This window comes from Artibeus jamaicensis, unplaced genomic scaffold, assembly GCF_021234435.1.
Source record: "Artibeus jamaicensis isolate MK-2021 breed Jamaican fruit bat unplaced genomic scaffold, CSHL_Jam_final contig_729, whole genome shotgun sequence".
Taxonomy (NCBI): Eukaryota; Metazoa; Chordata; class Mammalia; order Chiroptera; family Phyllostomidae; genus Artibeus; species Artibeus jamaicensis.
Genome location: NW_026521939.1, coordinates 7385670 through 7399821, shown reverse-complemented (window position 1 = coordinate 7399821; position 14152 = coordinate 7385670). Strand labels below are relative to the sequence as shown.

At 38.5% G+C, this 14152-nt stretch overlaps 1 protein-coding gene across 2 annotated transcripts in view; it reads left to right on the top strand.

Annotated features, from left to right (window-relative positions):
- ATF7IP2 (activating transcription factor 7 interacting protein 2) overlaps positions 1-14152 on the top strand; it is a 97581-nt gene that overhangs the window by 32104 nt on the left and 51325 nt on the right. For both annotated transcript variants that reach the window (XM_053672159.1, XM_053672158.1), the window contains exons 2-3: positions 11504-12342; positions 13509-13633. In XM_053672159.1, the coding sequence (XP_053528134.1) occupies positions 11514-12342; positions 13509-13633 (954 nt within the window). In that variant the 5' untranslated portion in view covers positions 11504-11513. The remainder of the gene's footprint in view (positions 1-11503; positions 12343-13508; positions 13634-14152) is intronic.

The following is a 14152-nucleotide window of genomic DNA, read 5'->3' as shown; positions in this document are numbered from 1 at the left end:
TGAGTTTGCTGTCCTTTCACTGTTCATCTTTTTTATCTTCTTTTTCTTAGATAAGTCCCTTTAGCATTTCATATAATAAGGGCTTGGTGATGATGAACTCCTTGAATTTGATCTTATCCGAGAAGCACTTTATCTGTCCTTCCATTCCAAGTGAAAGTTTTGCGGGATAGAGCAATCTTGGTTGTAGGTCTTTGGATTTCATGACTTGGAATACCTCTTTCCAGCCCCTTCTTGCCTGTAAGGTCTCTTTTGAGAAATCAGCTGACAGTCCTAGGTGAACTCCTTTGTAGGTGACTGTCCCCTTATCTTTTGCTGCTTCTAGGATTCTCTCCTTCATTTGAATCTTGGCTAATGTAATGATGATGTGCCTTGGTGTGTTCCTTCTTGGGTCCAACTTCTTTGGGATTCTCTGAGCTTCCTGGATTTCCTGGAAGTCTGTTTCCTTTGCCAGATTGGGGAAATTCTCCTTTATTATTTGTTCGAATAAGTTTTCCACTGGTGGCTGTTCCTTTCCCCCTTCTGGCACCCCTATAATTCGGATGTTGGAGCGTTTAAAGATGTCCTGGAGGTTCCTAAGCCTCTCCTCATTTCTTTGAATTCTTGCTTCTTCACTCTTTTCTGTTTGGCCATTATTTGCTTTCTTTTGGTCCACTCCATTGATTTGAGTCCCAGTTTCCTTTTCATTGCTGTTGGTTTCCTGTGAAATTCCATTCATTTCATTTAGTTTCGCCTTCATATGTTTCTCTAATTTGTGGTTATAATCAACCAGTTCTGTGAGGATCCTGATGACCAGTGTTTTAAACTGTGCGTCTGAGAGTTTTGCTATTTCTTCATCGCTTAGATTTATAGGCTCTGGGGCTTTGAGATCTTCTTGAGCCATTTTTGTTCTGTTCGCGCCCTTAAGTACAAGGAGCAGAGCCTTGGACTCCCAGGTCACTGGGTTGTGATGCTGTATGTGGGGGTGTGGTCAGAGCGGGGAAATGTGGGCCCCCTCTGCTGTTTCACGCCGCTGGGTGAGGAGCAGAGTCTTAGGTTGTTCACCAGGGCAGGGCCACTTAGGTCGCTGGGTTATGACGCTGTATGTGGAGGTGGGGTCAGAGCGAGGAAATGGTGGCGCCCTCTGCTGCCGCTCGTCACTGGGGCCTGATGGCTCCTGTCCAATCGCCCACTCCCTCGCTTGTCTATCCATGAACAAATGCGAGACCACAGTCAACCTGCAGCCCTGCTCCCTCACTGTTTCCCCGAGGTCGCTGAGCCTCCTGGATTCCGGATTCCACGTGCCTGAGTCCGTCTGACCGAGTTTTCCTGTGCAACCCCGCTCTGCCAGCTGCTGGTTTCGCCCCTCTTACCGGTCAGGCTGAAGAATTTGTTGTTATCAGACTTCTGAAAAGTTCAATTTTCTGTGTTCTGACTGTGTTTTCTGTTGCTAATATTCAGTTGTCTCTAAACGTGGTTGTGTGAGGAAGCACGGCGTCTCCACCTATGCCTCCATCTTGGCAGAAGTCTCTATCTACTTTCTATCTACAGTCTATGCTACTTATTTTCTGTACCTTCTCCCCCTTTCTCCTTCTCCCACTCCCCTGTTGCTAACCCGTCATGTGATCTTTATTTCTGTGATTCTGCTCCTGATCTAGCTGTCCTCTTAATTTGCTTTTGTTTTAGGTGTGGTTGTTAATGACTGTGAGTTTGCTGTCCTTTCACTGTTCATATTTTTTATTTTCTTTTTCTTAGATAAGTCCCTTTAACATTTCATATAATAAGGGCTTGGTGATGATGAACTCCTTGAACTTGATCTTATCTGAGAAGCACTTTATCTGCCCTTCCATTCTAAATGAAAGCTTTGCTGGATAGAGCAATCTTGGTTGTAGGTCTTTGGATTTCATGACTTGGAATACTTCTTTCCAGCCCCTTCTTGCCTGCAGGGTGTCTTTTGAGAAATCAGCTGACAGTCCTAGGTGAACTCCTTTGTAGGTATCTGTCTTCTTTTTTCTTGCTGTTTTTAAGATTCTCTTTTTAATGTTTAGAATTTTAATTATGATGTGTCTTAGAGTGGGCTTCTTTGCATTCATCTTGTTTGGGACTCTCTTATGCTTCCTGGACTTGCATGTCTAATTCCTTCACCAAATCAGGAAAGTTTTCTTTCATTATTTTTTCAAATAGATTCCAATTTCTTGCTCTTTCTCTACTTTGGGACCTCTGGGTTGTGAGTTGGAATGCTTAAAGTTGTCCCAGAGGCTGCTTACCCTGTCCTCATTTTTTGGATTCTTTCTTCTTCTTGTTCTGTATGGTTGCTTTTTGCTTTCTTATGTTCCAAGTCATTGATATGATTCTCAGCTTTATCCACTCTGCTGTTGTTTCCCTGTAAATTGTTCTTTATTTTAATTAGTGTATCCTTTGTTTCTGATTCGATTTATTTTAAAGATTTTATTTATTTTCAGGGAAGGGGAAAGACAGAGGAAAATTGATATGTGAGAAAAACATCAATTGCTTCCCAACACAGGCCCCCAACTTGGGACCTGGCCCACAACCCAGCCATGTGCCTTCAAGAATGGATTCAAACCAGTGACCTTTTGATTCCCAGGCCAATGTTCAATCCACTGAGCCACACCAACCAGGGCTGACTGGATGTTTTTTAGGCTTTTGAGGTTCTTCCTATGTTTCTTCCACATCCTTATAACCTAGTGTTTAGAGCTCTGGATAGATTAGTTGTGTCCATTTAATTTATTTGGGTTCATTTATTTATTGTTACTCAGTTACAGTTGTCCTGCCTTTTTCCCCTTTGCTCACCCCAACTCCACCCCCAGCTCCACTCGTCAATCCTCCCTCATTATCAGTGCATATGAGCCTTTTATTCATGTTCATTTGCTTGCCCCTTCTACTTATTTCCACCATTATCCCTCTCCCCTGTCTTCTCTGGTCACTGTCAGTTTGTTCTTTATTTCCAAGTCTCTGGTTCTGTTTTGCTCATCTGTTTGTTTTGTTAATTAGGTTCCACTTATAGTTGAGATCATACTCTATTTGTTTTTCATCACTTTATTTCACTTAGTATAATGCTCTCTAGTTCTATCCATGCTGTCATGAAAGGTAGGAATTTCTTCTTTCTGCTGTGCAGTATTCCATTGTATAAGTGTATCAATTTTTTTAAAGATTTTATTTATTTATTTATAGAGGGGAAGGGGAGAGGGAGAGAAGCATCAATGTATGGTTGCTGCTCATGTGTCCCCTGCTGGAAACTGGCCTGCAGGGGAGCAGTCTGCAACCCAGGCATGTGCCCTGACTGGGAATCGAACCTCGATCCTCTGATTCACAGGCCTGAGCTCTATCCACTGAGCTACACCAGCCAGGATGTATCAGTTTTTTTTATCCACTCATTTACTGATGGACACTTAGGCTGTTTCTGGCACTTGGCTATTGTAAGTAATGCTGCTATGAACATCGGGGTGCATAGGTTCTTTTGAATTAGTGTTTCAGAATTCTTAGGGTATAATACCAACAGTGGTATTGCTGAGTCAAAAGGCAGTTCCATCTTTAGTTTTCTGAGGAAGTTCCTTACTGTTTTCCAGCCTTCATTCCCACCACCAGTGTACTAGGGTTCCCTTTTCTCCACACCTCATTAGCACTTGATTTATTAATGATGGCCATTCTGACTAGTATGAAGTGGTATCTCATTGTGGTTTTAATTTGCATCTCTCTAGTGGCTAGTGGTGTTGAGCATTTTTTCATTTGTCTCTAGACCCTCTGTATGTCTTCCTTAGAGAAGTGTGTGCTCAGGCCTTTTGCCCATTTTTTAATTAGATTGTTTGTCTTCCTGGAGTAGAGTTGTGTGCATTCTGTATATATTTTGGAGATCAAACCTTTGTTCAAAATATCATTGGCAAATATGTTTTCCCATATTGTTGGTTCCCTTTCCATTCTGTTGATGTTTTACTTTGCTGTGTGGAAGCTTTTTAGTGAAGTAGCCCCATTTGTTTATTATTTTTCTTATATCCCTTGCCCTAGGGGATGTATCAGTGAAAATACTGCTGTGTGGGATATCTGAAATTTTCCTGCCTATGTTTTCCTCTAAGATTTTTGTGGCGTTGTGCCATATATTTAAGTTCTTTGTCCATTTTGAGTTTATTTTGGTGTATAGTGTAAGTTGGTGGTTTAGTTTTATTTTTTGGCATGTATTTGTCCAGCACTATTTATTTTTGGCATGTATTGTCCCAGTACTATTTATTGAAGAGGCTATTTTTACTCCATATTGTTCCTGCCTCCTTTGTCAAATATTATCTTACCATACTGACATGAATTTATTAGTGGGCTCTCTATACTGTTCCAGTGGTCTACATATCTTGTTCTATGCTAGTACCAGACTGTTTTGATTACAGTAGCCTTGAAATATAGTTTGATATCAGGTATTGTGATCCCTCATACTTTGTTCTTCTTTCTCAAAATTGCTGAGGCTGGTGGGCTATAGTTTTCTTTCTTTGTTATGTTTTTATCTGGTTTTAGAATTAGGATAATACTGACCTCATAAGAAGAATTTGGGAGCCTTCCCTCTAATTGAATTTTTTGAAATAGTTTGAGAAGAATCAGGGTTAGCTCTTTTCTAAATGTTTGCTAAAATTCTGTGAATTGTCTAGCCCAAGACTTCTGTGTGCTGGGAATTTTTTTATTACTGCTTCAATTTCACTAGCTGATACTGATGTATTCAAACTTTCTGCTTCTTCTTGACTCAGTTTTGGAGGAGTATATGTTTCTAGCTTTTACCCAGATTGTCAAATTTCCTGGCATATATTTGTTCAGAGTAATTTCTTACGATCCTTCATATTTTTGTGGTGTTGGTTGTAATTTTGCCTATTTTGTTTCTGATTTTATTTATTTGGGTCATCTCTTTTCTTTTTATGAGTCTGGCTTGTTGATTTTATTTATCTTTTCAAACAACCAGGATTTATTGATCTTTTGGATTGCTTTTTTAGTCACTGTATCATTTAATTCTGCTCTGATCTGGATTATTTCCTTCTTTCTACTCATTCTGTGTTTTGTTTGTTGTTCCTCTAGATTTCATAGATATAGGGTCAGGTTGTTTATCTGAAATGTTTCTACTTTTTTAGGTAGGCCTGTATTGCTGTGAACCTCCCTCTCAAGACTGCCTGTGCTGTGTCCCATAAGTTTGGGGCTGTTGTGTGTTCATTTTTATTTGTTACCAGAAACTATTTGATTTCCTACTTGATCTAATTGTTAACTCATTCATTGTTTAATAACATGTTACTCAGGCTCCATGGATTTGACTGTTTTTGAGTTTTTCCCTTGAGGTTGATTTCAAGTTTCAAGCCATTATGATCTGAAAAAATGCTTTATGTGATTTCAGTTTTCTTGAAATTTTTGAGTCTTTGTCCTGTCATGTGGTCTAGCTTTGAAAATGTTCCTTGTGCACTTGAAAAGAATGTGTATTTTGCTTCTTTGGAGTGAAAGGTCCTGTTAAACCCATTTGGTCTAATATATCATTCAGTGCCACAATGGCCTTGTTGATTCTTTGTTTGGAAATCTGTCCATTGTTGTGACAGTGTGGTGTTAAAATCTACTATAAGTGTGTTGCTATCTATATCTTTCTTGAAGTTTTCCAAGATTTTCCTTATATGTTCATATAAGGTTGCTCATATGTTTGGTGTTATCTGTTCACAATGTTTATAGCTTCCTGATGAATGCTTCCCTTTAGAATTATGAAGTGGACTTCTTTTTTTTTTTTTCATGGCCTTTGTTTTGAAATCTATTTTGTCTGATATAAGTATTGCTACCTTGGGTTTTCTTTTCCCAGTTCATTTGCTTGGAATATTTTTTTCCCAACCTTCACTTTCAGTTAGTGTAGGTCTTTTGTTCTGAGGTAGGTCTCTTAAAGACAGCATATTTGCAGGTCATGCTTTCTTATCCATTCAACTACCCTGTGTCTTTTGATCGGAGCATTTAATCCATTTATGTTTAATGTTACTACCGAAAGGTACTTACCCACTACAACTTTTCATATTCTGTCTGTGTTCCCCTCTCTCACTCTAAACTTTCATCTTACAGCAGTCCCTTTGGCATGTCTTGCAATGCTGGTTTGGAGGTATATTCTTTTAACTATCTCTCATTTGGAAAACTCCTTATTTTGCCTACTGTTTTGAATGACAGCCTTGCCGGATAGAGTAGTCTTGATTGCAGGCCTTTGTTTTTCATTACTTGGAATATTTCTTGCCATTCCCTTCTGATTTGTAGTGTTTGTGTTGAAAAATCAGCTGATAACCTTATCAGAGCTCCCTTGTATGTTACTGCCTGTTTCTGTCTTTCAGCTTTTAAGATTCTCTCTTTGTCTTTAAAATTTGGAATTTTAATTATGATATATCTTGGAGTTGGCCTCTTTGGGATCATCTTGATTGAGACTCTCTGTGCTTCCTGAACTTGCATGCTTTTTTACCTCTCCAAGTTCAGAAAGTTTTCTGTCATTTTTTTAAACAGGTTTTCTATCACTTGCTCCTTTTCGTCTCCTTCTGGTATTCCTATGATTCAAATGTTGCTTAGTTTCATGTTGTCCTAGAGTTCCCTTAAGCTATTCTCATACATCTTGAGTCTTTCATGCTGTTGCTCTACCTGGGTATTTCTTCCTACCTTGTCTTTCAGCTTACTAATTCAGTCCTCTGCTTCATCCAGCCTGCTGGTAATTCCTCTAGTGTATTTTTTATTTCATATATTGTATTTTTCATTTCTTCATGGTTTTTGTTTATAGTTTCCATGCTATTATAGTTCCCACTCAGTTCCTTATAATTGTCACTGAGTTCCTTGAATTAGCCTTATAGGCATTTTTTTGGAGTCTATATCTAATAGATTGCTTGCCTCAATTTTATTTATGTCTTCTACTGGGGATTATTCCATTCCTTTCTATTGCAGTTTCTTTCTTCGTCTCCTCATTTTAGGTGATTGTTTTTGTTTGTTTCTGTATCTCAGGCTGCTCTGTTTTGCCTGCCTGTTTTCATGGGGTGGACTTATGTGGTAAGAGTTCTGTTGGACTCAGTAGTGCAGTCTCTTTGATCTCCTTGTCTAAACACTCTATAAGTTGTGCTTCTGTTTCTGTGGGCTCGTTATACTTGGGTTTAATTGTTGGTGGCTTCTTTGTTGGCGGGTTCTCCCTTCCAGTGGGTTTACTGTTGTACAGGTGTTGGTTAACAAAGCAGTATTACCAGACAACCAATCTTATGCCAGCAAAAAGAACCCCGTGCCACATCAGCAATCTCAACCGCAATTGAGCAGAGATTGATAAAGGTGAAGAGAGATTACAGATGTTACAAGCTATGAGAAATGGAATATGAGATGACTAAAAGAGGGGAAAACATTATCAAGTGGTAAGAGGCAGGAGAATTGATAAGACTAGGTATAGAACCACGGTGAAAAAAGTTAGAGAAGAAAATTTAAAACACAAGTAAAACACAAAAGGATGAAGGGGACAATGGATTAAAAAAAAGGGAGGAGTATACTGTGAGGTTTGAAGTAAAACTGAAAAGTTATTAGACCAACAGAATCAAAATTGCAGAAAAACCACAACAGGGTCAATAACAACAATCACTTAATCAAGTGTAATAGGGGTGGACTGGAAATAAGAATATTGTGCAAAAACACAAAGTGAATATGAGATGTCTACTGTAAAGAAAAATGATTTTGAGAGTATCAGGGAAGCAAACTAATAAGAGTAAATGTGGCATCCACCAACACCAGCAACAAATGGTCAGAAGCTTTCAGGAGTTTAAGATGGAACTTTATTGGCCAAAGCTTTACCTGCCCAGGGGCGAACTCTCGAGGTGTCCGGAGACACGGTGCTAAGAGGCTGCAAATGAGAGTCGTCGTGCCTGGCGCTTACAGCCTAGGGTTTTTATTGGGGTGAGCAAGCAAGCAAATACAGAAGCAGATGTAGCTGTTAGCAATTGGCTATCTCGAGAGAACACACATGGCTATGTTCTCTGCTTGCACCAATGGATACTTTTCTGCAAAGACAAGGTCATGCACAAGGCGGTTATCTTGTTCAGCACTCTTTGTACTTTCTGTACTTTCTATCTTCCTCGCTGAGTCAGTCTAGAGCCTGCCTCGGGTTCCTCTTGGCTACTTTTATCTAATTCTGGGCCTGACATAAGGAATAAAGCCCAGGTTGAGAAAGGGGGGAAAATAAAATAAAATTCCTCACTCAACTGATTGGGGCAGGGGAAGGCAAAATGGTGTAAAATGGAGATTAATCTGTAGGATTTCAAGTACAAAGGAATACTGAACAAATAGGAGTTCTGTTGGAGAAGTACAGCAATAACCATGGTATTTTGTCCAACTAGCAACTGTTTATAAAAGGTGGAAAATATTTTCCCTCTTATAAGAGGGAAAAAAAGAATGTGAGCTGACTTGAGAAGGAAGAGTGCTTATGGGAGGTTAGATGGAAGAGAAATAGTGAGTGTAAGTGACAGCAACATAGCATTTAATGAGAAAAAATAAAGTTTACAACAACTATAATAAAGCTCATGAAGATGGCAAAATGGATTAAGACCAGGGAAGGATGCTTTGTGTTATTTGGAATAACAATAATATAAAAAAATTATAATATGAATGAAAAGAATAAAAAGTAAAAGACCTAAGAGTAGTAAGTTATTTGGAATATGAGTGAAGTGAAAGAAGAAAAATTAAAATCAATATGAAAGAGAAAAAAACAAAAATAACTAAAAGGAAAAGAAGAGAAATTAAAAACATGCAAGATATTCTTAGGAAGAGCAAGGTGAAATTTGTCTCAGCTGTTGGTGTTTACCTTCTCACTTCCTTCTGGATTTGTCTCTGATTTCTCTCAGGTCCAGTTCTTACTATCCTACTCTTGCAAAAAAAAAAGGAAAGAAAAGGAAAAGCCCCCCAGCTGGTTAAGCCTTCCCAGCCAGTTTTGTAGATTTCCTGGCTCCTGTAGGCATTGGGGGTTGGGCTCTGTTTTCCCTCTCGGGTGGTTTGTCGAGGATGGGGGTACTCAGTCTGGGCTACAACAATCACAAGTACCCAGTTTCCAGCCTAGGCCCTCCTAGCATTTTTTGGCCCACACTCTCTACCCAGCTACGCCATGCTGTTGCTGATAAACCACCTCACTTTGCACCCCATTGATCAATCTGTGAGGGGCACTGAGTGGGAGCAAATCTCACCCACAGTCCTTTGTTGACCGGGCAGCTGTGCCTGCAAGATCCTTGCCCAGTGCACCTCAGTTCCCCTTTGGAAAAATGTCTTTGTTGTTGCTGCTGCTGCTCCATGCCACTGCCTGGCTTTCCACACTTTCCAACTCACTGACAAGTCCAGAGTCTATCTCAGTCTCAGCCAGTCGAAGCTCACCTCTTCTCCCAGCTCCAGTTGCCACCAGGATCCCCCCCACTCTGGAACTAGCCAGCCTGCGACCTCTGCTTGCTCTAGTTTGGGTACAAATCAGCAGTGGGTGTGCTTGCTGTCTTTTCATTACCCACCCTCCCCCACAGTGACTTTACCCGTTTAAGTCTCTCCTGGCGTTTGATTCTGGGAATTCACTGCCCTGGGAGGGGAGGGAGCTGCTACACTGCTATCATTGACCTGGCTTTCCTCCAAGTTTCTGGTGTTATGCCAAGCACTTTTATCTGCGCTTCCATGCTAAATGATAGCTTTGTTAGATAGAGTAATCTTGGATGTAGGTCCTTGCCTTTCATGACTTGGAATACTTCTTTCCAGCCCCTTCTTGCCTGTAAGGTTTATTTTGAGAAATCAGTTGATAGCCTTATGGGAACTCCTTTGTAGGTAACTATCTCCTTTCCTCTTGCTGCTTTTAAAATTGCTTATCTTTAATCTCAGGTAATTTAATGATGATTTAAATTGGTGTGTTCCTCCTTGTATCCAACTTCTTTGGAAGACTCTAAGTGCCCTGGACTTCCTGGAAGTCTATTTCCTTTGCCAGATTGCAAAAGTTCTCCTTTATTATTTTTTCAAGTAAGTTTTCAATTTCTTGCTCTTCCTCTTTTCCTTCTGGCACCCCTGGATGTTGGAATGTTTAAAGTTGTCCCAGAAATTCCTCAGCCTCTCCTCATTTTTTTTTTTTGAATTCTTGTTCTTTCATTCTGTTCCATTTCTTCCTTTTGTTCTAAATTGTTAATTTGAGCTCCAGTTTCCTTCCCTTCACTGTTGGTTTCTTTTATGTTTTCCTTTATTTCCTTTGTGTAGCCTTTATTTCTTTCTTCATTTTGCAACTGAGCTCAATCAGTTCTGTGATTGTCCTGATTATCAGTGTTTTGAACTCTGTATCAGATAGCTTGGCTGTCTCCTTGTTGCTTAGTTGTTTTTCTGGAGTTTTCATCTGTTCTTTAATTTAGGTGGTATTTCTTTGTCTCTGCACACCTGTTATGTTGTAAGGAGGCACAGCCTTAGAACCAGGGCAGGGCAATCCTCTTTGCTGCATTGTGGCACTGTCTGTGGGGGAGGCATCAAAGTGGGAACAATGCCGCTGGCTCGCTTCGCTCTAGCCCTACTTTCCAACAGACTCTCTTGTGAGACTGGGAATTTCTCCTGCCTTCACAATCCCCACAGTTTTACAGCTAGAGGTTTTGTGGGTCCTCTCCTCCCCACTGCCATCTCCACCCTCCTACCAATCTGGATGAATGTTTCTTTAATGAATGTTTCTTTAACTCCTTGGTTGTTGGAGTTACATGCAGTTTGATTTTCTGTCAGTTATGGCTGTTTTTTTTTTTTTTAAGATTTTATTTATTTATTTATTTATTTTTAGAGGTAAAGGGAGGGAGAAAGAGAGGGAAAGAAAGATCAGTGTGTGGTTGCCTCTTGGGTGCCCCCCACTGAGGTCCTGGCCTGCAAGCTAGGCACGTGCCCTGACTGGGAATCGAACCAGTAACCCTTTGGTTTACAGGCCCGTGTTCAGTCCACTGAGCTACACCTGCCAGGGCTGTGTATTGTTTTTAAATTGGTTATCCTTCTTTTGGTTGTGCAAGGAAGCAGAGTGTTTTTATCGATGTCTCCATCTTGTCTGGAAATCTGTTTAGTTTTTATATCAGTATCCTGTTGTTTTGATTACTATAGGCTTATAGTATAGTTTGATATTAGATAGCATGATTCCTCCAGCTTTGTTCTCCTTTCTCAGGATTGCTGTTGGTATTCAGGGTCTTTCGTACTCCCATATAAATTTTAGGAATATTTGTTCTGTTTCTGTGAGATATGTCTTTGGCATTTTGATAGAAATTGCACTGAATCTATAGATCTCTTTGGGAAGTATGGACATTTTAATGATGTCAGTTTTTCCTATCTATGAATTTGGTATATGCTTCCACTTACTTGTATCTTCTTCAATTCCTTTCTTCAGTGTCTTATAATTTTCCAAGTATAGGTCTTGGTTAAATTTGTTCGTATATATTTTATTCTATTTGAAGTCAACATTGTTTTAATATTATAAATAAATGTTAGCTTTAGTCTTCTGGAGAAATGCATTTAAATATGCTATCTTAAATTCTAGGATGTGAAAGATGGCAAGTCCAGATAGAAGTAAACGGAAGATATTAAAAGCAAAAAAAACAATGCCTGCCAGTTGCCGGAAGCAAAGAGAGATCCTCAATAAGTCAAAGAATGTTGAAGCACTGAAAACAGCAACAGTTGGGAATAATGTGTCAAGTGATAATCAGAATTCAAGTATTGGTGTCATAAATAACAAGTGTAGACATTCTGAAAGTGATGCTCCCTCGTTGGACTCTACCAAAAATTCAATATGCTCGCAGAAAAGTAATGTAGTTTCTCACAATGTAGTAAAACCACTAGAATTTGGTTTGGAAACAAGATTGCAGTACATTGAAGAACAAGTTGTATGCCTTTACCAAAAGCCAAGCAAACCAATAGAATCTCACAGGAAACTGACTACACAAGATGCAAAAGATTCACAAAACACTTCTGAAAACCATTTTGAATATCAGGCAAATGTAACAAGATCCTCTTTTGAACAGCACAAAGTGGATTGTAATCTGAAATCCACTAGTGATCCACGCAGTGTATTGAGTGGTATAGTTCAAATGCCAGAGTCTACAGTAATCAATTCCTTGGATGATAAGAGAATTGATAAGATGGTTTCCCAATTACAAACACATTATAAAAGGCAAAATGACATATTGACTGTAAGTTCAGACACCCATTTTGTCCCTATTGATAAAACACATATGGTGGTGAATTCAATAATTTCTAGTAACTGTACTGCTGACAGTTTGAAAGGTGAAGAATCCTGTAGAGCCTGTCATTCCAGCATTTCAGATTGTGAAAATACAGACTCAACACGGCTGTCGTCACTTGACACAGATAGGAGTAACAGTAAGTGTATACTTGTACACCTTTTGTGCAAATCAAAATAATTACTCTTTGAGGGGATTTTATAGTCTCAGATGTAGAAACAGTGCATTCAGGGTGGGGAAAAAATAGGTTTATAGTTTTTGCATGGAAAATAACAATAATCAATAAATGATGTATAAGAGTAAACTGTGTTTTGCATACTCACAACTGTAAATGTACTTTTTCTCCACCCTATATAGGGAAAAAAGTAGACAGTGACAATAATATTTGAGTATCTTGTTTCCGAACCATTCTTGGTGGGGTGGGGAAACGGTATCTTCTAGGTCCAAAGGGAAGTAAATTCTGTCAAAGAAGAAATCAGTCACTTTTCCATGAGAGTGCAAAAAAAATCAAAAGGTAGTTCATGGCATTTATTTTGTTTATTTCATCTATATCCTTTTTTATTTTGAGGTTTTATTTATTAGATTAATAGGTTAGTTGAAAGAAAGTGTGGGTTTTTTTAAGTGTTTGTGAACCCACTTTATTTTCCATAGAATTGACCTGTAAATCATATGCCAAGTTTGACCTGATATATAGTAAGAATACATACACGTGTACATACGTGTGTGTGTAGGGTGAAACACATCAAATAATTAACCAGTGAAGCTTTAGGGTCATGAAATCATTAAAAAACCTAAAGTACATTTTATTAGAAGTAGGGTGTTTTTGTAGTTTAATGAAAATGAAAAAAACTGATTTTATAGGATAAATCTTGTGTTTTTGTCTAGGTTGCAGAATGATCATTGAACAAGATGAATGTAAAATTGCTTCAAAATAGGGTCACCTGTGAAAAATATGTAGGACTGCTTAAGTAACTGTTTATAGATATTGTGACCACTTAAGTAACTATAAAATATGGAGGATTAAATGATAGTTTATTCGATTTTTGTCAGTATTAAATAGGTGATACATGTGTATTAAATAAGGTTGGAGGGAAAGTGTATCTGAGACCAGAACTCTATCTAGGATATTCATCAAAAAAAAAGAAAAAGATTGTTACAATTTTTTATACAATTGCATTTTCTAAAAACTGCTGCCATGATCACATTAGTTTTTTCATTTGCTTAGAGGGTTCCTAAATTAGAGAATTTTCCTGTTTCCTTCATTAGAAGGAATATTTTTATCTCTGATCTCTTCATCTCCCCAAGGCCATAATCAAAAGAAGAGGATGTTTTCAGAAAACAAAGAAAATGTTAAGCGCATGAAAACTTCAGAGCAAATTAATGAAAATATTTGTGTAGCTCTGGAAAAGCAAACAGAATTGGTGGAACAGGTAAAATATTGGTACTTAAATATTTGTGTTAGAAACTTTTACGTTTGATTAGTTAAAAATGGTAAAATTTAATTAATCTCCATGACTTAGTACAGATGACTTTCACTTGATGCAAACCTGGTATATTAAAACTGAATTAGCAGATGGAGCTATTAGGGGAAGATAATTATTTACATTTCCAAAATATTGCTAGTTTCTTGAGAATGATCCAATGCAGAGTAATCAAGGTAGGGTGTTCTGGTAGAAAGAGAAGGGGCTTAAATCTCTTTTTGAATCAGACACTGCATGACCTTGAGCTTTGCTGAAAAATATATTTTGTACTGGTAATAGGGTTCTTTGGTCTGCATCTATAGCTGTTTGTAGACATTATCACAACTGATCACTATTTCCTAGACTCAGACAACCCAAAAGTTCATTGCAAAGTCCTGTTACATTCTGGTTTCCTTGCCCTAATTTCCAAGTTTACACAGATATGCTGTTATTAGCTGACATTTTGCTTTATAGTATCATTAAATGTAC